Source organism: Calidris pugnax, unplaced genomic scaffold (genome assembly GCF_001431845.1).
Source record: "Calidris pugnax isolate Ruff unplaced genomic scaffold, ASM143184v1 scaffold219, whole genome shotgun sequence".
Lineage (NCBI taxonomy): Eukaryota > Metazoa > Chordata > Aves > Charadriiformes > Scolopacidae > Calidris > Calidris pugnax.
The window spans coordinates 3,932,817-3,948,496 of record NW_015094507.1 but is presented as its reverse complement, the minus strand read 5'-3'; the positions used below and the strand labels follow the sequence as shown (position 1 = coordinate 3,948,496).

The 15,680-nt window shown below is 39.1% G+C and overlaps 1 protein-coding gene across 5 annotated transcripts in view; it reads left to right on the top strand.

The window, feature by feature from the left end:
* SOS1 (SOS Ras/Rac guanine nucleotide exchange factor 1) overlaps positions 1 to 15,680 on the top strand; it is a 64,564-nt gene that overhangs the window by 31,850 nt on the left and 17,034 nt on the right. For all 5 annotated transcript variants that reach the window (XR_001414348.1, XM_014964527.1, XM_014964529.1 and 2 more), the window contains 5 exons: positions 7,833 to 7,960; positions 8,940 to 9,595; positions 14,342 to 14,423; positions 14,826 to 14,948; positions 15,501 to 15,604. Coding sequence is in view for 4 of the 5 variants with exons in the window: in XM_014964527.1 (XP_014820013.1) it covers positions 7,833 to 7,960; positions 8,940 to 9,595; positions 14,342 to 14,423; positions 14,826 to 14,948; positions 15,501 to 15,604 (1,093 nt within the window). In the remaining variant the exon portion in view is untranslated. The remainder of the gene's footprint in view (positions 1 to 7,832; positions 7,961 to 8,939; positions 9,596 to 14,341; positions 14,424 to 14,825; positions 14,949 to 15,500; positions 15,605 to 15,680) is intronic.

Sequence of the window (15,680 nt, the reverse complement as noted above, 5' to 3'; positions counted from 1 at the left end):
TTCAAGGCCAGGCTGGATGGGGCTTTGAGCAGCCTGATCTAGCAGGAGGTGTCCCCGCTCATGGCAGGGGGCTTGGAACTCAATGATCTTTAAGGTTCCTTCCAACCTGAACCATTCTATGAAGCTTATTGTAGCTGAGATTTTCAACTGCTATAGGATATTAGTTTTTGACTGTGACAGTCATGATATGGTCCCTGATATGCTTGTATTGCTGTATAGTGTTTTAACAGGAGTGGTATATCTCCCTATTCTCTTCTCCTGACTCTGTTTCTGTAATTTTCTGTACAAAAGGGAGATCCTCAGAGAGAGGTAGCACTATGGTTGAGACTTTAATATACTTGATGTCTTCATTGGAAGTATTGCTGGACATGGAACTGTGAATTTAGTCCCACTACCACCTTGCTTTCTCTGTTTCCTGGAGGTCTATATTTTCTGTCAGTACTTTGATATTTTCATTGGAAAACAATGGAAAGATGTAGGAAATAGCAAACACAAATAACAAGCTGCATTCATGGTTTCTGTAGAACTTGCTCTACAAATGGGATTCTGATGTCATTCCTCATTTCCTCTGCTGTTTTTTCCTTAATCAACAGGGTTCCTCTTCAAAATCAGCAGGGTTCTACTGTTGTGTCACAGAATGATCTCTGAAATAGTGAATTCATCTTACGTAGCATTGAAAAATTCATACGTTTCTCTCCAAACATAGAGGTGCCATCCACTTGAACTTGCAGCCTTGCAAACTTGGGTGGCAAAGATTAGACTTGATTTGTGTCGAAGGAGTGGAAGTGGATTTTAATCCACGTTGGAATTACAAAAGAGAAAAGGAAGATGTTTTCAAATTGAATTGTCTTTACTATGATGGAAAATCTGGGGGAAGAAAACGGAAGACCTCAATTACAAGTGTGGAAGCACATAGGTAAATATTTTGTGATGTTTCAAATACTGATCTAACCAAGTGGTATCAACTTAATTATGAATTTTAAATTTCTAATGTATTCTGCAGGTCTACTGATAATGATGAGACAAACCAAAGTGACAGTAAGAAAGAAGAGAATTTCAGAGCGTGAAGGCTCTGGAAGGATCTGTATGAACTTGTACGTTTGTTGCAGAAAGGTAATGAATCTGCTGTGGAAGAGACATCAGCATATGCAGGAAAAAAACCCAAACAAACCATATTTTTGAAGAATGCAGCTGCATTTGCGTTTTCCATACACTGAGAAGACAAGGCCTCCTGTAAGCCAAGTAGCGATTGCCCTAGTAAAGGAATCTGGGCATATAAAATGCATATATGGCAGCTAGTAGACAGTAGAGAAAAAGTCTGAATGTTTAGGAAATGGTTTTATGAGAACATCAAGGTACTTATTTGAAAACAAGGCTTTGCTTTTATATCTGTTCCTTGATGAAGGATGTGTGGATTGTGTAAGCTCAATGAGAATTGCTTACGTACATGAATCCCTTCCCAGTTATAGAAACTGAGAGCAAAAATGCACTCTTTACTCTTAAGCCACCACCAGCTGTGCCTGCTGCTGTACCTAGCAGACTGGCAGCAGCACTCGAGCAGACCTATTCTGAAATCCAGCCTTTGGACAGGGTATTCCTATTCATGGGAATGCTAGCAGCAAATTGACCACACTAGAAACTTGTTAAATGGTGAACTATCAACTGAGAGACTTGGGTGTGGTATATATTTCTGAATAGTTTTTCCTGGCTTTTCCTCAGAGTCCATCCTAATTTGAAAAATGGCACTTCCTTCAGAGCAGTGTAACTTATTTCTGAAACAGATTTATTTTAGTTTCATTCCCCCCCTCCTTCCCAAATAAGAGCATCCACTTCAAGTAATCAAAGTAGCAGTTCATTAAATTCTTATGTTTCTTTAGTTCAAATCGTTTCACTTTTGGAAGGACTCGAGTGAAGTTTGATGTACTTAAACTTTCCACATATCTTTGAGATCTATTTTAAGTCACGTAGTCAAGCTGTCAAAAAACTGGAAAGCTTGTACTAAAAGTTGAAATGCTGCTTATTTGCCTCTGTTTTAATACTTTACTTATCCAGTGTGCTTCCCAATCAGCTGACTGTGTTTTATATTATGTGAGTTAAAACTTAATTTGAAATAAGAGATGAGGGCTTTTTAGCTTCTTTCTCTTTTAAAACATACTCCCAAGAGAATGCTGGAGGCTTTTTGTAACTAATTACCTGATACCTGAGGTTTGATATTTGACATGCTTATGTAAAATTATGTGATTCAATATAACTTTTTAAAATTAAACTGAGAAGGCATAGTTAAAATTGAGTGGAGAAAAGGTTTTTACTGTTACTTCAGTAATAATATATATTAAGTTCTTTTCTACTCTTAATGTAAGTAACGCTCCTGCTGTAATGTAATTCTAAATAAACAGTTATATAAATGGATGCATATTTTTACTGCACTATGCTCAAGATTGTCTCAGTTTATATGAAAACAAAATGACTTTTGAAATTCCAGTCTATTAAAGCTATATATATACATCCAGGAATATGGCACATTGGAGTTTCCTTTAAGCTTCAAGTGTGAAGTGCATTTTAGACTGCTAGCATTTTGCAGAAGTGTGTATATGGTGTTCCCTGCAGTTGTCTTGGTTGCTGTTCCAGCTGATACACTGATGCTTTTTAAAAATTAAAGTCTCTGGATATAAGAGCACCTTTTCGCCAGCATACCGATGCTTAGGGCTGAGGTTTTTGTTACTTGGAGGAATTGCAAAAAGTCAAAAAGAGCTCTCAAACAGCTCAATGCTATTGAGCCAACTTCCAGGATTATTTTATGGCACAATGCCAGCAGACCTGCCTTCTTGCATTTGTCAGAGGGGAAACCCACTTCATTTTTATTCTTGATCATTAAAATAGCCTGTTTCAGGATTGTCTTTTGGTAGGTACCTCCTTCTCAGAAACGTATTTAAGGAAATGGTGAGGTGTAAGAGTAAAAGCTGGAGTAACTGGTGCCAGAGCACTTTAAGTTCTTGTGAATGTTTCTTCTGTCTGTGTATGCTCTGCATTTCCCTGCAGAGCAGACAGCGAGGTCACACTGCAGATCAGACTTGCTTTGCCAGCTGTGCAAGTGTTTTGCCTCACTGTTGGCTTCAGGGTGTCTGAAGAAATTACATGAGAGAGGTTTCTCTGAAGCAGCACTAGTTTGAGCTCGTTGTTCTGAGTACTGCGGTGTGCAGCTTCCCTTCTAACATGGGACCACTTATGCACGAAGCTTCTTTGATTAATGTTTTGAGAGGCAGTAAGTATCATTAGCACCTGCAGTCAAGCTATCCTGAGTTAAGTTAAGCAAATCCGTGATTGTGATTTCCGTGGCTCCCATATACTATTGTGTCTTTTCTGTATTATGATCTCTCCTCCCAAATGAACTGGGGAACCTGCAGTTCACAAATGTTAGTAGTTAGATTTAGAATAACCTTCTAGGAAAAAAGAAGTCTAGATTGTGATGTAAGACCTGAAGTACAAGATTTTATATCTATCATGACACCTACTAGAATTGTTATATCTGCATATTCCCATCATCAGTATAAATGGATCTTCTGTCATTGTCTTTCTAGATAGGTGCTTCCCTGGCAGCGTAAGAGGACTACCATGTTCTAATTTTGCACTGCATAAGGAGCCTTTCTTTTGTATCTGTTTAGAATTTCCTGGTTTTATAAATATCTAATCCTTTTGTTATGCAACAGGTAGAACAAAATACCTTGTCTTCCAGTTCTTGATGTCTTTTCAGAGCTTGCAACCTAGAACATACTTTTTTAATTAGAAACGTTCCTTAGCAGTCTGTTTTCCAAGTTTGTTTTCCTTGAATGGCCAGGACGCTACACCTGTAGCATTGTGATTCATTACAATCTTTATAAACCAATATTTTTCTCATAAGATTTTAAAGAAACGCTATGTCTATAATACTACTGACAATCAGAAATCTGCAGCTCTTCGTTTGCAGGACACTTGATCTTAAACTAAACAAAACCAAAAAACCACCACACTTATATTTAGCATCTACCTGATTAGCAGTGCACAGCTATAGAAGAATCGGTGAGATTTGCAGAGAAACTTGGATGTCTTTCCAGTGATGCCATTTCATTTTCCGTAACCTCTTCTTCCAGACTGTCTGAGGGCGGTGTAAGATGAAAGTCATTGCTTTAATTTATGCTTGGTTCTGACTAACACTGGTTTTTGATAGCGATTCATGGTAATTATACAATGCTCAAATATAAACTTTCAAATGCCTTTTCTGTGTGCAGAAAAGTGTGTTCACAGTTGACAGCAATGTCTGATTTGCCATTTATGTTGGTCTTACACTCGAGAAGATGCATAGTTCTACACACTACTTTCTGAATCTTAAACCTGGATCATAATTATACTCACTGGGCTTTGATTTAGTTTGTATATACAGTTGGAAATATGGGTTACTTCCAATGGATCTTGATGGGGAAATGTTGGTATTAAAGCATTGCTTTCTTTCCCACACTGTATCCAGACATGTATTTTGCTTTTGGACTTTTCTTGCACGTTGAGCCTAATTTTCATCGATTTTTGTGCTGTGTTTTACGTTTCCTTTGCTCCTTACCCTGTCTTCTGTGGTACCCTTACACACAAATGGCAGACTGTTGTGGGATCTTTTTATGCTTGTTTTCAAGGAGACTAGGCTCTAGTGTTGTCCATTGTTGAAGGGCAGCTACCCAGAGATGGTAGGAAATCCAGCCAAACTCCTTTGATGGAAGTTGTCAAAGAGGCAGCACACAAGGAAAGGAGCTTCCTTTGAACTCTTGTGCAGGAAAGATACAAAATCTTAGAGGTAGTTACATGTTTTTCTTAGCTTTCTTTTAAGACTTCTGCCAGTGATGCTGTACCTGCCCTATTTGTCTGAAGTCTTCTCTAAATCTAGGTGATCTGCACAACTCAAGGGAAGATGAAACCTCTGTGTTAAATGGTTTAAGTTGGAAGGCACCTTAAAGACCATTCAGTTCCAGCCCTGGGCAGGGACACCTCCCACCGGACCAGGTTGCTCAAAGTCCTGTCCAACCTGGCCTTGAACCCCTCCAGGGATGGGGCAGCCACAGCTTCTCTGGGCAACCTGGGCCAGGCTCAGAGTGAAAAACTCCTTCCTAATATTTAATCTAAATCTACCTTCTTCCAGCTTGAAGCCTTTACCCCTCATCCTATCACTAGGATAGGCCCTTGTAAAAAGTTCCTCTCCAGCTTGCTTGTACAGCTTCTCTGGGCAACCTGGGCCAGGCTCAGAGTGAAAAACTCCTTCCTAATATTTAATCTAAATCTACCTTCTTCCAGCTTGAAGCCTTTACCCCTCATCCTATCACTAGGATAGGCCCTTGTAAAAAGTTCCTCTCCAGCTTGCTTGTAGGCCTCCTTCAGATACTGGAAAGCTGCTATAAGGTCTCCCTGGAGCCTTCTCTTCTCCAGGCTGAACAACCTCTATTTATGCCTGGGATTGCTGTTACCCAGGTGCAGGACTTTGCTTGTTGAACTTCATGAGGTTGGCATGGGCCCACCTCTCTAGCCTGTCTGGGTTCCTTTGGATGGCATTGCTCCCCTCCAGTGTGTCGACAGCACTATACAGCTTGATGTCATCAGCAAACTTGCTGAGGGTGGTACTCAATCCCAATGTCCATGTCGCTGAAAAAGATGTTAAACAGCACCAGTCCCAGTATACTGATCCCTGTGGAACACGACTCATCACTGGTTTCCACTTGGACGTTGAGCCGTTGACCACAACCCTTTGAGTGCAACCATCTAGCCAGTTCCTTATCCACCAAATGGTCCATCCATCAAATCCATACCTCTCCAATTTAGAGACCAGGATGTCATGTGGGATAGTGTCAAATGCTTTAGAGGAATATGATGAGGCTAGACTGTTCCTTCTTGGGGTGATGTATTCTCTGTGAGACCTTTTGTGAAGTAGTGCCTGTTGTGGTCCTATTTCATTGTCAGTCCTATTTCAATGGTTGTGGTGTGACTAGGCACTCATGGCTAATGCTGCTTAGGTCAAGAGTATTACAGATTGCACTATGTGAATCAAAGCTGCCGAGAATGAATCTTGTGGTCAGCCTTATGGCTGAAAACACAAATAAAGTAGTCTGGCATTGACATCTGTTGCACTGAATGGTTAACTCTGGTCTATTGCTATTCTATGAAACATTCAAACATCAAATATGGATGTTATATTCAGTTGGGTTTTGAGGACAGTACTTGTATTTCACACTGGAAGCAACAGTTTCCAAGGGTGTCTTGTTATTCTGGTCCATGCCAGCCTGTTGCTTCACTTTTACCGCCTCTGTCAAAACAAATCTTTCAATTGTTTGGAACCAGTTCTTCATTATAATAGTCTGAAACACTTGTCTTTTAATAATCGTATAAATAATTTTTTTCTTGATTTTATGTTTAAGTCATGGGTGTAGTCAACAATTTTTCCACCGACTATAGTGTGAAGCATGTTAAAGCTTACACAAAGATTTAAGATGAAAATCTTAAATGTTTTAGGGTAAAAACATGGCAGATACTGTTTTATAAAGCTTATCTGTCACATTGTTAATTAGGCACAAAATATTAACCCTTCTCATCCAGTTTTAGTTTATAACTTTATTATATTTTTTTATCCTTTAAGAAAAGTTGAGTTAGTATATGAAGGTGTTAATGTAGCTGTATGCTCAGATAGGGACTTACGTACCCTGGTTTTACAGGCTGGCCATGGTTAGATGCCCTCTTGTTTTCTGATGAACAGCCAAGCAACCCCTCCGTGAAGGAAGAACATTTACCTTTCCCACCATCACTCTGGTTATTGCTTTTCTTCTTTGTTTATTTTTTTTTCGTTAAAAAAATCACAGTCCTGGTGAATAATAAGCTGAACACAAGTCAGCAGAACACCCTTGCTGCAGCGAAGGGCCGTATTGCTGCATTAGAAAGCGTGTAGCCATCAGGTTGAGGGCAGTGGTAGTGTCTAGCTGTTCAGTACTGGCAAGGCTGCATCAGGACAATCACGTCCAGCTTGGCTTCCTGTTGACACCAGTATATTGAAACAAGCCCACTGGAAGGGCTCTTCAAGATGACATGAGGAATGGAGCATGTGATGAAATAAAAGTTGGAGATGTGGGCTTATTTGTTCTGGAGAAAAGGAGGCTAAGCAGGAGGGGAAATCTTCCTGCTGTCTTTGTGTGATGGGGTGTGGAAGACAAAAATACTTCTTGCAGCTGCATAGTACTTCCACATATGCCAGTATGAAAAGTCATAAGGGAAATCCTGATATGCTACTAGGAAAAACAAAATTCACCATGAATGATTTCAGACACTGGAACAGACCATCCAGAAAGGTTGTGGCCTCCACCCTGAGAGCAATTCAAAACTCAATATGGCACTAGGCAACCCGTTGGCTCTGCAGATGAGCTGGAGGGTGGATAAGATAATCTCCAAGGTCTCTTCCAGCATGAGATATTGGTTAGACTGTTGTTAGTGAAGTGACAGCCCTTCTTGCAGTCTCCTGTTTAACACCTCTACTGGGTTCTTTTTTGGAGATGTAAAGTATATAAACTAGTTTGGGGTAAATAATGTGTTCCTGAGCATGTCTGTGTCTGGAGATTAGTGGCTGCTGCTCTCGTTTTACTGAGATTAAGCTCTTAGCAGACAGTTGTCTCTCTCGCCTGTGTCAGTAACATGCCTGGTTGTTTCATTAATAACAAGTAGGAGCATGCAAAAGCAGCAGATGGTTGGTTTTCTTCTTCCTAGGTCAAACTCCTGGATTTGCACATACCAAAATGCTTGTAACGCTTTTTGTATTTTACTTTCAATGTTCACAGCAATTGGAAGAAAAAAGTGAGGATGAAGATGATAAGGAGTGCTTAAAGCAAGCAATAACTGCCCTGCTAAATCTTCAAAGCAGTATGGAACGGATATGCTCCAAAAGTCTTGCAAAACGAAGGCTTAGGTAAACATGTTTCCATTTTTTCCTGCTTTCTGCCCTTAATGTTTTGCTGTAAATCCAGGGCTCCCAGTTTCCTCTTTTAGTAAACAATGAACAAAATAGTTTGTGACAAGCCTGCTTTTTCAGAGGAAGTGACATCAAAGCCAAGATAATTTGTTATTGTTTTAAACCCGTTCTAATTTCTATGTGTCCTTGCATACTGGTAGTTAAGACGTTCTGAGAAGTCACTGGTAAGTAGAAAGTTACGGCACTTGTGGGTTAATTATGCTCAGATAATAAATGTCTACCTAAAAATATTATAAAAGTACATTTCTGGTGATTAGAAGGGAGTGTTCTTGAATTTGAAACTACTTAATCTCAAGAGTTTTTTTATGTAACGGCCAGTTAAAATTACCACTGGATAATAGAAATAAATGCATAGATAATGAGCATGTAGTTACACTGTTGTAGCAAATTTTTGGGTTATGCTATCTGCTGTTTGATTGAATGCTAATATTTGCACAGTTAGTTAGACATGTTATAACTTTGCTTTTGTTCTTAAAATTGTTCCAATATTTTCTTTGCCAAAGAAGTTCTGTGCTGCAAAGTGTAATCTTTAGGCTTGGCCATGAATGTATTTAAGAGCTTATTTTCTCTGCATGTACTTCTTTCAAATTAATGCAGTTTAAAATTGTGTGTCAGCTATGGAAATGAGTGGTTTGTTAGGCTCAGAAGCACTAAAAGACTTGCCTGCTTCTTGTTGCCTGTGTTTAAGTAAAGCATTTATTGCATACAAGATAAGTAGAAAATTTATCAGATGAAGTGCTTAAGAGAAACATTAGCCAAGGCTTCCAATAGTTCTGATACTAAATGCTGAAGTTGCATTCTCAGTGGAATTCTCATCACTTGGAAAGATGATCTTGTGTTTTTGCTGTTAGTGGTGGTTGTGTTTTTTAAATACACGTATACTAATAGGCTGCCTTTCTCCCATCCTTCACTGAAGTGAATCTGCATGCCGATTCTATACTCAGCAGATGAAGGGGAAACAGCTAGCAATTAAGAAAATGAATGAAATCCAGAAAAATATTGATGGTTGGGAGGGTAAGGACATTGGACAATGCTGTAATGAGTTCATCATGGAAGGAACACTTACACGCGTAGGAGCTAAGCACGAGAGACACATATTTCTGTTCGATGGCTTGATGATTTGCTGTAAGTCAAATCACGGCCAGCCAAGACTTCCTGGTGCTAGCAATGCAGAATATCGTCTAAAAGAAAAGTTCTTCATGCGAAAGGTACAAATCAATGATAAAGACGACACTAATGAGTACAGACATGCTTTTGAAATCATCTTAAAAGATGAGAACAGTGTTATTTTTGCTGCTAAATCAGCTGAAGATAAAAACAACTGGATGGCAGCATTGATATCTTTGCAATATAGAAGCACGCTGGAAAGGATGTTGGATGTAACAATGCTGCAGGAAGAAAAAGAGGAGCAGATGAGATTTCCAAATCCTGAGCTTTATAGATTTGCAGAACCCGATTCGGAAGAGAATATTGTGTTTGAAGAAAACATGCAGCCCAAATCTGGAATCCCCATCATCAAGGCAGGAACTGTTGTCAAGCTCATCGAGAGGCTGACTTACCACATGTATGCAGGTGAGGCACTTCATTATGTAGCCAAAACTCAAGGTGGTGACTACTTTACGCTTTTCTTTCTGTGTTAAATACATGCAGCCAAATTTAAAGTGTGTAGAAAGCGAATGCGCTTTGCGGTGCACATATTCTAACGTGCATTTTGAGATCTAAATACGCATCACTGTAGCAGTTGAAAGTGTGAATCCCCTTGAACTGGGCTTGGTGGGGTATGCCTGTGCCTACGGATACTCTCCTGCACGGGAGGAGGGGCGGGGGCCGCAGGAATTGTGCTCCAGACAATACTTTTTCCTGTATGCCCCAGGCTACAATAATGGCTTTCCTTGTGACTGCCAAAGCTGGGTGGCACATGGAGCACCATCATCCCAGGAGAGAATTATGGGCCCGGTGGTCTCAGTTATGGGTTGTACTGACAGCTGTCCCCCGTGTCTGTGCTGGTGTGTGTTGAAAAGACCGAAGACCAGCTTGCTAGAAGCAGACACTTGCATAATTTCGTCTCAGAACTTCGCCTTAATCAGAATTTCAGTGGGGATTTTTTTTGTTATTTTTTGATTCTGTCTGTATGTCAATTGTTCTAAAACTTCATCCGTCTTGGTATTAGTGCTTCTCATGTACAACTGTACAACTGTAGATTCTTTGGTGGTTTTTTTCTTTTTTTTTACTCTTTACATTCTGATTATCCTAAATTTTTCTTCTGCAACTCAGTTCTGGATACCCACAAATATTTGTTTGGAAAAAGTGGGCAGTAAGCAGAATATAATTAGTGTAGTTTAGTACTTCTGTTTATTTTTAAAATGCTTGTAAATACCTTTGTTTACTCCATTACTTTTATTGCTTTTCATTCAGTTTTCTTGCATTTCATTCAGTTGAGCTTTCCTAACACATATTAGAATGCCAAGTGCAGTATCATGCTGGCAGTTTCTACCAAAGCTGTTTTGTGCCTGCCTTTGTTTTGTTGTAAATTTATAAACTTTTAGCTTTTGGCTTTGAATTTTGCAGGCATGATTTATGACATGATTTTATGATTTTGGAAGTTTAAATAAAACAATTCAGTCTTTTTTTTTTCTTTTTCTAAAGCTAGCATTGTACTTGGCAGAGAATTAGCAAAGATAATACTTCATTAGTGCCCTTGTGAACATTTCCTTTGCTTTGGCTAACTTGTACACCGTTGAGAATTGCTCTTTCCATACACACTGGGGCTTGGGTGCCGTAGCCTGGGCATCGCCCCAGGTGCTGGCAGTGCTCCCCGCTTGTCCTCTCTGTCCAGGGAGCTGCAAACTACATTCTCCAGTTCCAGAAAACAGAAAGGGCTGGTTTTAAGGAACATGTGGCTGTTGAAGTATGTCTTGTCTGATGGTTTTTTTGCGTCTGTGTGTCTTTTTGGCCTTTCTAGCCCATAGGACATGAAAGAAGAATTCAGATCGATTGATTAGATCCACCTTCATCCAGTCATCCCTGCTTTTAACAGCCCCTCTTTAACAAAGGTTTAAGTAGGCTGCTTGAGGCTTAGAGCTGTAGGTGTCTCTGACATTGACCAAACTATTGTATGATGAAACTGAGAACATGGGTATTACGAGATAGGCTGAAAGACTTTGACCAAAAGAATAAAAATGGTTGTCTTTTGATATATTTAGCCTGTCTTCGTAGCCTTAAAGATCTTAGTGCAACATACGTGGACCTGATGCCAAATTGCTAGGTTGCACATCATTTCTCAACACCCTCATTTCTCATTCTATATCTTCTGTTTTATAATTGGTTTTCTATGAGGAAAAATGTCGTCATTTTAACCGTTCTGTGATGTCTTTTCCAGGGGAACAGAGAAATAGAGATATAGTGACTCAGCCAAAAATGCTCTGTTGTACAGGAAATGAGGTCCATTTACTGTGTAAATAATTTAGTGTTTTGTGGCATTTTATGAGATGCAGTGAGTAGGGCAACAACGTTCCACAGTGACCCTTTAGCTCTTCTTTCGCACACCTCTCAGCTGAGGGTAGAGGCTTCTGTTTTGCTTGCAGACTCTGCTGATATCTAGCCAAAGAGCTACGGACTGTAGAAGTGCTTTTCTTGTACCACATAGGATTGTAATCTTAAAAGAATTTACTGACTTTATATTCATGTGACAGAATAGCTAGCTTTTATTTTTCTGAGGTCACTTCTCAGTTACGGTGTGACTGGGTATGGCAGCCCTCAAGCTGACAGCCAAAAGGCAGTGTTTACCATAGCTGGGACTTTGCTAGTTTTTTATCTTTGTAGGTCAAATACTATAAGGAATAGTTACAGCTATAATTGCAGAGGTGGTACCAACTTGTTGCATGTAGTTGAAGAACAGTTTAATTAGTTGCATACTGAGGAGTACGTGGGCTGTTTTCAGATGGTGGTCAAATCAGGTCTCAACTTTTTTGTCATCTGTGAAAATCCATGCAGTCCATCTCGTTTGCCAGGTCCAGGGGGTGTTGGACCTTTTATTTTCCTCCCTCACCTCCCTGACAATGCACAAAGCAGCTCATCAGCTGAAATACTTCGCTGTGGAACAGGGACAGCAGGTAGCCTAGCTCTAACGAAGTGGTGCCGTGGGGGTAGGAGGCATCCAGGGCAGAAGGACAGCCCTGGTGAGCCCCTGGCCACACGGTGCTGCTCCAGTCTGCGGTGGAGCAGCAAAACAGGGAGACATCTCCTCTCCACAAACAGCTTTCCATATATATTTTGACAGGAGAGAAACTGCCCTTCGATTAGAAATTCAGGTTCTGACCCTATTTGCATATTCTGGTGGGGTTTACTTGTTTTAATGTGTTTCTACATTCATTATCTCCTCCTTATTTAAGAGCAGTTGGGCTAGGTGGTACCAAGATTTGAAAGTCATGTCAATTTTTTTTTTTATCTGTAGGGCAGTGCTCTTCTATTTTTAAAGCTTTGATATGTTAAGAGTGCTTGTGCGTCATCATAGTGTCCGTTTCCTTTCTTAAGGAATTCAAGAGTGATTATTTATAAATCCTTGTAGAGCAAGTTATTGTTCTTTTTCAGCTTTCAAATTGGCTGTATTGAAGAGAGAATTATCACATGGGCAGACATCCTGACTAACTAGTGTTGTCCATATTTTTTTTTAATGCTTGCTCATATATTGTACACTATTTTGAGTTACAGATTTTGCTGGTAAGATAACAAGGTTGGATTTGGTTTTCTGATCTACTTCATTTGAAATTCAATACGTATTGTGGATTTAAACACTGACCCTACCTGTAAATAATAGTAGCTATGACTCAGAGCTTGCAGGGATATGAAGATGTTAATTGCTATGAAGGCTTTCTTCTTCATGTAGACAAAATCTTTTTAGTGTGAATGGTGTGTACAGAATGCCAGCTGTGAAAATGTGGGTTACTGTGCTTACTTCTGTACTTATTTTTTAGGACAACAAAAATTGTGTGTTTTCATGATGAGGATGATGGGGACAGGGATGACATTCTTCGTGGAAAAGGATTTGGAGTTTTGCCTTTGAAAAGGATTTTAGACTGTACAGTTTCAAGGAGAGGTGGGAGAGGCGTTATGATAAGAAAAATGGAGTAATGAAGGACATAGAGATGGTAAAGCAGAACAGCCAAGATTTTAAGAAATGGGAACCAGTGTGCAACATAAATGCAAGGAAATGCTGTGTTACAGGATGCATGGTTAATCTGTACAACACATTGCGGTATATCGTTGCCCAGATGAATAGCTTAGTAGGGTCTGAGAAAGGCAGAATGTTTGTTCAAATGGACAAGATGCTTGTAGATGGTTATGGAGGATTTTAAAAAAGCTCTCAAAAACTCATATTCCAGGAAACAACTCCAACAACTTAATATAGTGTTAGGTCAAATAATGCAGGCCTTTTTTTCTTCATTACAGCTTACAGGAACTCCTCCCTCAAGTCCTGTGTGCTCCTCTTTAGCCACTCTGTGTTAGAAAAATCACCAGTTGGGGTTTGTTTTTAAAATCTGTATATGGATTTAATATGCAAAGCCATTGCAACCCACTCATTAATTTTGTTTAGTAATAACAATGTTAACCTTGTGTGTAGTCAGCTCTGTGCAGTGCCAGCTTGCTGTCACTGCCTTTCCTCATACCTGAGAACAAATGGTTTTGCTTTTGTAATTAAGGAAGACCCTCTGGTTTTCTGTTTTGAATACTTGCCTCTTTTTTAAAATGTATTTGAATGTTTTAAATGAACTGATATGTAATTAGTCAATTTAATAGAAATCTGTTGATTTTCTTGCAGTGAAATAAATATAGCTCAAAGTATAGCTGTCAGTTGGCTGAAAAAATATCTAGCCTGTCTTAAGCAGAGCAATACCAGTTTCGGGAAAACATTTCCTCCTCGAAGAGGCCATTTCTGTCCAGTGCAAAGTTGCTGGCTGTGTTTCTTGAATTTTCTTGTCTTGATCATTGTCAAAAGCAAAGTTGTTTACTAGATGGCTCTTAAAAAAAAATCTATTTATTATTTTCCAAGTTGTTTAAGAAGCATCCAGTATGTTAATAATTGAAGAAAAAGTCATTGTTTTGAATTTTCAACAGAATAAGAATTGTTTTTAAATTCTCCTTTGTATTGCTATTTTAAGAGGTTCTGAATTGTTACCAAAAGTAATTTTAGCTTACATCATCTCCTCTGTAATTGATAGCTCTGTATCCTTAATTTTAAAGGATACTTAAAGTTATTTTAAAGCTTTTTAAAAAATCAGATAATTGCTGACATGAGCATAAAATTATTCTTTGTCTTAGATCCCAACTTTGTTCGGACTTTTCTCACAACATATAGATCCTTCTGTAAACCTCAAGAGTTGCTGAGTCTGCTAATAGAAAGGTATGCCACAGTTAAAAATCCTCTTCATACAAAGTGCAAATTTTTGAAAAAAATTTTACTTGGAGTAGAGTTTTGTTTTCCTGTTGGTTTTGATTCACTCCAAATATTCTTTAAAAATTGCAAAATTCAAGGGTGTAAAATGTGAAATGTGCAAGTTATATCCAGAAGTTTAGGATTGTTCAGGTAGGCTCCAGTAACTTCGACATCCTAAGGTTTTTGTCTTTTAAATCTGTTTTGTTATTGAATTTAGCAAATCTTCTTATGTGCTTACCAAGATGTAAGATTCTGACATGTGGAAATGTTCTGAATTTTGAGCTATCTTGAATCAACAATTTATTCATGCATGCTGTGAGCAAGATCAGTGGAACAGGAGTCTAGTGCTTATACCCATTTCTGTGCTAGATTTGAAATTCCAGAGCCTGAGCCAACAGAAGCTGATCGTATTGCTATGGAGAACGGAGACCAGCCTCTTAGTGCAGAGTTAAAAAGATTTAGGAAAGAGTACATTCAGCCTGTGCAGCTACGGTGAGTATTGCATCAATGTGAGATAAACTGACTTTCTTTAAGTCTTTTGAAGTAGCATCTTTTCTATGCAGTGACTCTTTGTGATACCAGCAGCCTTTCCTATAGATGCTTTGATAGAAAGCGTGTGTGAGCAGTCCGCTTTTTTGACCTTGTTACTTGAAAACCTGTTGGGAGTTTGAATTCATAGTGTGAAAAGCCTTGAGAAAAGCTTGTGCTGAATTTTAGACTATTAGTGTGCAAATCAGTTTCTTACACTCACCGTTTGTTTTGATCCATGTTTTTACAAGCCTATACAGCCTAAGTGTGCCACAAAGCAGAGAACATTTTAAGTCATGTTCTTTCCATGAACAATAGCAGTACTCTTATGTCTTTAAATTTAAAGTAGAAAAATGCTTATAGCTGGTTCCTGGTGAGATGCTGACAGTAGAATAATTGCACTTTGATTTGCTGGTTCTGATATTCCTGTGAGCCCTTGCCTACTAAAAGCCTTGCAGTGGTAGGCATGAAGACAGACTGTATCGTAGAGTGATAACTTATCCTTTACCTTTGCAGAGTATTAAATGTGTGTCGACACTGGGTAGAACACCACTTCTATGACTTTGAAAGAGATGCTGATCTTCTGCAACGTTTGGAGGAATTCATTGGAACAGTAAGAGGTACTTATGGTTTCTTAAGTGCTGGCACTTAATCATAAAGCATCCCTTTTCAAAGGTATGGAACATGATCGCTTTT